This window comes from Vigna angularis, chromosome 9 (assembly GCF_016808095.1).
Source record: "Vigna angularis cultivar LongXiaoDou No.4 chromosome 9, ASM1680809v1, whole genome shotgun sequence".
Classification (NCBI taxonomy): domain Eukaryota; kingdom Viridiplantae; phylum Streptophyta; class Magnoliopsida; order Fabales; family Fabaceae; genus Vigna; species Vigna angularis.
In genome coordinates, this window is record NC_068978.1 from 3,120,918 (window position 1) to 3,127,799 (window position 6,882).

Sequence of the window (6,882 nt, forward strand, 5' to 3'; positions counted from 1 at the left end):
AAAAGAAAATCTGAACTCACTAAAGCATACAAGTGAATTAACATATGTAAATGTAACTTAGGTATATCAGAAAACGCCAAAACTAGGATGTTATTTGACAGTGGCACGTTCAAACTATCCCCACCTCCGGAAAACGGTCCCATCAAGATGTTCATTCAGGTTCACAAGATAAAGTTGAATTCTGAATAGTGTTTTGCTTATAAATCCTTCCTTTTTTCAATTCCATTATATCTAAATATTATTTCAATACTGAACCCTATTATTCCCTTTGACTTTCCACATTTATTTATTTTTTCTCGAATTTTTTTTTATTTGGAAGTGTGTTGAACCACCTCGTACTGGCCCATGGGTCAAAAACAAAAGAAAGCCCAATTTAGAAAATAGTAGAAAGCATAACCCAAAGTGCACGTGGAAAATAATGAATAGCCATTTGAAATGAACCATTGTCGGCAATAATTAATTCAAATATTGTGAAAATGAAAGAATCAATCAATATTAAACATCAGGTTGTTTCTTTCCCTACGTCCAAACACTTGATCCCACACCACCAATTTTTAAAAATAGTTTCAATAGTTACGTTTTATTTAACGGATTTTAAAATTTCTTTCAACAAATTTCAAAATTTATTAAAAGATTTTTTTTTTAACCAATTTCGAAATTTGTTAAAATTTAAAAAAAAAATTCAACTGATTTCGAAACATGTTAAAATCTTTGAAAAATCTATTAACAAAATTCAAAGTTAATTCAAGAAAAAATCTTTCAACGAATTTCGAAATTGGTTGAAGATTGAGAAGCCTTTCAATAAATTTTAAAATTCATTAAAGAAAAAAAATTCAACAAATTTTGAAATATGAAATTTAGGATTTTTTAAATTGTAAATGATAGTTTTAGAATTAAAAAAAATGAAGATACCAAGAGAAATGGTTGAAGGTGTAAGAAGAAATAGACTAATCAACATTGATAGATACAATTAAATGAGTGGAATTTCAAGACTATAATCACAATCTTATAATGCAAAGCACAAAGTCCTCTTATGTTTGAACTTTTCAAGATATAAAGGAAAGTTCATATAGATAGCATAGATGCTAATTATGAGAAATTGTACCTTATCAACCAATACTTAAACTGAGCACACACAATTTGAATTTTGAACATAAAAGCAACCATTATGCTTCCTTTTTTTAATGAAAATATATATAACGTGCCTGATTAAGGAAAATGGAGATATATATAAAACTTTGGAAAAGTTAGCATTTGCTTCATTAATGGTTTCACTCTCATGGCTAAGTGGTAGGGCTTCGCTTTTCTTACACTGAAATTGTTTGTCAAAATGTCTATGTTGCGTGGAATATTTGAAAATCTTATTTCTTAATGCTTTAGGTTTTAGCCCATTTCATGAATCTCAATTTTTCTCATTTCCATAATATCAACTTCATTGTCATTTAGCAATGACATAAAGTGAGGAACTTAGTAGAAATGCAATGTGTAGGGATCAAAGATCACGACTTAAAATGGAATCATTCTCTTGTCAACCTCTTCAATGGCAATCCATAAATTTTATCTTATTATTTTAAAATAAATTTATCAACACGTTTTTTTTCTTCTCTTTTTTCAACTGTCTAATTATTGTACTTTACTTCACTACTAATTTTTTTTTCTTTCCTATTTTATGAGAACGTTTTTCATTTTCCCATTTTATCATATTCATTTTAAAATCACCTGGTTAAAAGTTTAATAAGATTAAATATATTTAACAAAATTTAAAACTAATCACAATCACAATAATTGTAAATGTGACGATTTTTTTTTTCTCTTTGAAAAATCAAACAATAAGGTGCCCTTATATCTGTTAAACTATTATTCTATTCTATTGGCCCACCTACATGACATTAGAGGATCCAATTAAGGCGGCTTCCCCCACCGACAAATTTCTTTCTACACCTCTATAAATTCTTGTTGGCCATATTGTGCAATGCAAAATTTGATTTCCAAAAGGTATAATCTAGAATATATTTTTATTTTTTATTCTAAAATGTAAAATCTAAAATATAAAATTATGTATTTTATTGGAAATCTCGTATCAACTAGAGATAAAATCAATTTAAAATATATAAGTGAATGTAAACCTTATTTTATAAAACAGTTTTGTAAAGTTGAGTCAGACTTAAAGTCAATTTTTTAACATAATATTAGAGTCATTTATTAAGATCTATTTATCGAATTTTGTTGTTTGTTAGGTTTCATTCACTATCACGTTACTATTTAACCACTCATTAATATCTAGCTTAAACTTAATTTTGTTATGTCCAACGATAGTCTAGAATGTATTTATATTTCAAAATATACAATAATACATTTTTATTTTACACTCTAGAATGTACAATCCAAAATAATAAAAAATTGTATTCAAAATATAAAATTTTATTAGGATGTAAATTGAAATTTTGGAGGTGGAAAAAGAAATGGTTTTTGAATTATGGGCGGAAATGTTATTGAAGCTGATAAGGGCCCATGCTTAACAAGAGATAACTTCTAGATTGGCCTTACAGATGGATTTCTCTCTCCTTGGTTTCCTCCTGCACCCCATATGTTTTGAAATTTTAATTTTTCTGTTATCTTATTTTAACATATCCATGGTGATGAAATATTATTCCAGATTACATCTTTCGACATATATTATATTTAGGAATGCTTTATTTAAAATTATGCAAATAAAGCTAATTTTACATATATTTTTATAATATAAATTCTAAAATGCCTTTTAGGGTTAAAGTGGTTATTCTAGAAGACATTTAATGTATACTATTCCGAAACACACCTCTCTCATTTTGTAATTATTTCTAAAAGACATTTAATGTATAATATACTTTTGAGATGCAGGAAGAAGATCCCATGAACTAGTTTTATGGGACCTTCATTTTGGGCCCATAAATGGTCAGGCTTCAAAAGCCCAAACGAAAAAGCTTGTGCTGGAGAAAAACGAAAAGTTTACTGAACCAAACATATTTAAAATAGTTTATGCAAAATCGAAGAGTGGAAGGTGTTATCAAATTTTGAGACAAAAGACAAGACACTGAGGAAAAGGTCGCTTAGTTCGAACCAACATGAGTTTTCTGTTCGGCAGTAGAAAGACTCCCGCTGGTACTTCTTTTCTCTTGTTGTTTGCTAACTTTTGTTTTTTTATCAAATGGGTACATTGTTTTTCTGATTACTTTGATTGAATAGAGCAATTTTTGTTGGCATTCTCAGTATAAAAAAATTGTCTTTAACTTGAACTGGGAATTGGGTTGGTTTATTGTTTGTGTCAGAGCTTTTGAGGGAGAACAAAAGGATGCTGGACAAGTCCATTAGAGAAATAGAGAGGGAAAGACAAGGCTTGCAGAATCAAGAAAAGAAATTGATTGTCGAGATTAAGAAGAATGCCAAACAAGGGCAGATGGTATCATTTATTCGTTCTGTGTTTCATTGGTATTTAGCATTCTTATGTTGTTTGTGTCTGAGCAGAAGTTTGTTGCTTTTAAGGATTATGATTTAGTGTTCTGGGGCGAGTGGTGTCTAGGGTTGAGTTTACTTGATGAGGCATATGATAAGATACATTTGGTTATTGTTTAGAATTAAAACAGTTTTTTGGGGTTGCTTGAATTTGGTAGGGGGCAGTGAGAGTGATGGCCAAGGATCTCATCAGGACTCGCCATCAGATTGAAAAGTTTTACAAGCTCAAATCGCAACTTCAGGGTGTTTCTTTGAGAATTCAGGTTTGTTTTTGTGCGTTTGCATTATTACTAAATTGCGGAACTTGAAATTTTCTTCATGCTCAATCTGCGTTATTGGAAACTAGCAGACGAGTTAAAGTTGTATGTGTGTTTAGCATTCTGTTAACTTGCACATTCTGAGCTTCATGGGAAATAATAATAAACAAATGGTAAGTTGTTACGTTGCAGCAACTGTTTATAATTTTAGTAGTGGAGTGATGAATTGATGTTGTTATGACAATTATTTGTTTAGGAGGATTCCTAAAATTCACAATGTAGATGTTCTGATGATGCACAAGGCCACGGTACATCCATGGCCGTGTGTGTAGCCACCGTGTTTTATGTGTTTCAGTTTAATTTAATTCAACCTACCCTACAATGTTAGGGTATATTTTGAAACGGGAAGACAAGTTCTGTATGGGGTGTGTACTGAATGTTGTTGCACTTTCGTTTCTCTCAGCCAATTCTTTCGTGCTAATCCCAGATATAGGACTTTATACTTAAAGATGATTTATTCATAACTTTGGATTAAGATAGATAACAACCCACTTAATCTACCCTAATCCAGTTCCCTGTACTGGCTCTCTGGGTGGGCTACACTTGATAATTAGAAGCCGAGGAGGTCAAGCAACCTTCCTCTCTCCGACTCATTAGGTCATGCTTCCAACTTATCAGAACTGAATCACAAACCAAAATAGTTTTAGCTTCATCTACTTTTACGCCAGCAATCAAATACTAATAAATTTCAGATGCTAAAATCCATTCGATTCTGAATGAGTGATTTTATTATATAGTGTGTAAAAAGGACTCTGATGTCAATTTCAGACGCTAAAATCCACTCAAGCAATGGGAGAGGCTATGAAAGGAGTTACTAAAGCAATGGGTCAAATGAATAGGCAGATGAATTTGCCTTCGCTACAGAGGATAATGCAAGACTTTGAAAGGCAGAATGAGAAGATGGAACTGGTTTCTGAGGTAATGGGAGATGCAATTGACGATGCTTTGGAAGGTGATGAAGAGGAGGAAGAGACAGAAGATCTTGTGAATCAGGTTCTTGATGAGATCGGAATTGATATCAACTCTGAGGTAAGTAGTTATCAGAAAATAGCTAATTATAGATGAACAGGTTTATCATATAACGACAATGATGATATGTATTTCATTTGTTCTACATGCAGCTTTTGAATGCACCTGCATCAACCTCTGTCACTGCACCAGCGGCAAATAACAGGGTTGCTCAAGCTGAATCAACGGGTCATGAAGACAGTGGAATAGATGACGACCTACAGGCTAGGTTAAATAACCTGAGAAAAATGTGAAGAGTCCGGGGGGATGGTCTTCAAAGACCAACGAAAATAATGATTGCATATGAAATTAGGATGTGTTTTATTCTGATTTTACCATCATGTATGAAGCTAACATATATATGTAAAAAGTAAAGAGTAATATCAGAAGTTGAATTTCATGTCATGATATTTATGAAATTTTAGCCTGTGTATCTCTTTTTGGTAATTGATTACACCTTTTACAACTTATCAAAAGTTCGATTACGCATTAATAATATGAATCATATGAAATGATTTGCGTGATATAGAATTATTGAAATGTATACACAAATGCTGAATACTTCAGGTATTAGTTTTTGACAAATACGTTAAAGCAAAACTGGTCCGTGAATTGTTTACCACATAACCTCCATTGTTGATGGGAATAGCAAACTGATCCTAGACGAAGTGAAAACCAGAGCATAAATGAGCTGACTGTAGGAAGTTTCAAATCTTATCATTCGCAGAATATGCGAGAAAATTATGGTTTTGAACGGTAGCCATCGGCGGGGTTGTGATGATTCAGGAGTTGACAATGACCATGATCATGTGATCATTTTCTTCCAAAGACACTCTACTGTTTTGGGAACTCACTTTATCAATCTGAGTGCGGCACAGTGGACAACCTGAATGAGATCCAAGCCACTTGTCAATGCAAAGGGTGTGGAAGATGTGCTTGCAAGTGTGAAGCTTCCGTACACTTTCCTCTTCTTCAAAACTTGTCAAACAGATAACACATTCAGTCTGGTGTGTGCCCTCTGCAGCCTGGTAGTTGAAGGTCATCGAATGAGACTCCAAACTCATGCAAGGAGAGAACTTGTCATCAAAAGATAAGCCTGTTGTAGGAAGGGATAATATGTGATTGGTATCCAAGCACCATCCAAGCATTACGAGAGTGAAGAACGTGAAAGAAATTGCCAGTGTTCCAATTATCAGACACCAAGGAAACAGATCCATTTCCTCTTATGGCATTGATTTTTCAGAAGCAGAAATGGTGAAATGGGTATGTGGTTACATTGTTATAGAGCCGTGTCATGATATGGTTGACGATAACTATGAACACAACAACAACCAATTCGATCTCAACAAGGCTGTAGCACATAAAACGACAACTTCTGAAGGCATATATACATACTTTTGAAGGAATAAAACAAAACTTTCCATTGTCCTTTGAGTAAATGAACAGAGCTAGCATTTTGGGACTGATTAGCATAAACTACTGGTTTTCTGTTTCAAGTAAGAAAATAGTGCAGGACACATAAATTGATAAGTTAAATGAAGATTCGTTAAAAAAATGTTAATTTTCGATAAGAATCAGAGTTTTAATTTAAGAACCAAGATAATTTTCTTTCAAATAGTGCAAATGAATAATAATATTCTGACACTCATTTTTCACAACCTTTTAACTTCGTCACGTGTCAGGCGATAATTGGTCCAAATGGCCAAAATTAAAAAAAAATGAGATGGAAAGTGCAAAATTAGGGGTTTCAAGAGTTAATGTTTGTGCTTTCACTTTCTTTGCTGGATTCGAAATTTCATTGTGAGAGAGATAATTGTGCGAGAGAGAAGTTTGAGTTATACTATATTTCGAAAAAATTTGGGTTTTCTTTAATACAATCCTTGGTTTCAATATTTTACCTTTCTTTTCTCTCTCCCTCAACATTATGAATGGTGAGGATTCTTTAAACCCTGGCCACAAATGAACTCTTCCTTCCTCCACCATGGCTTTGTCTTCTTCTAGTGTTTCTTCCCTTCCTCCACTTATGACTCATGTTCCCGTTCCTTCTCTTCTCCATGTAAGTCCT

At 32.8% G+C, this 6,882-nt stretch overlaps 2 protein-coding genes across 2 annotated transcripts; one reads left to right on the forward strand and one right to left on the reverse strand.

Moving 5' to 3' along the window:
• Window positions 1–3,020: 3,020 nt before the first annotated feature.
• On the forward strand, window positions 3,021–5,236 carry LOC108319321 (vacuolar protein sorting-associated protein 2 homolog 1). Its single transcript, XM_017550422.2, has 5 exons — window positions 3,021–3,141; window positions 3,309–3,439; window positions 3,651–3,755; window positions 4,578–4,838; window positions 4,931–5,236. Exons 1-5 carry the CDS (start codon window positions 3,105–3,107, stop codon window positions 5,069–5,071), a joined length of 675 nt encoding a protein of 224 aa, XP_017405911.1. The 5' UTR covers window positions 3,021–3,104; the 3' UTR covers window positions 5,072–5,236.
• Window positions 5,237–5,599: 363 nt separating this feature from the next.
• On the reverse strand, window positions 5,600–6,034 carry LOC108319318 (E3 ubiquitin-protein ligase RING1). The gene has a single exon (XM_017550415.1). It carries the CDS (start codon window positions 6,032–6,034, stop codon window positions 5,600–5,602), a length of 435 nt encoding a protein of 144 aa, XP_017405904.1.
• Between the last annotated feature and the right edge of the window lie 848 nt (window positions 6,035–6,882).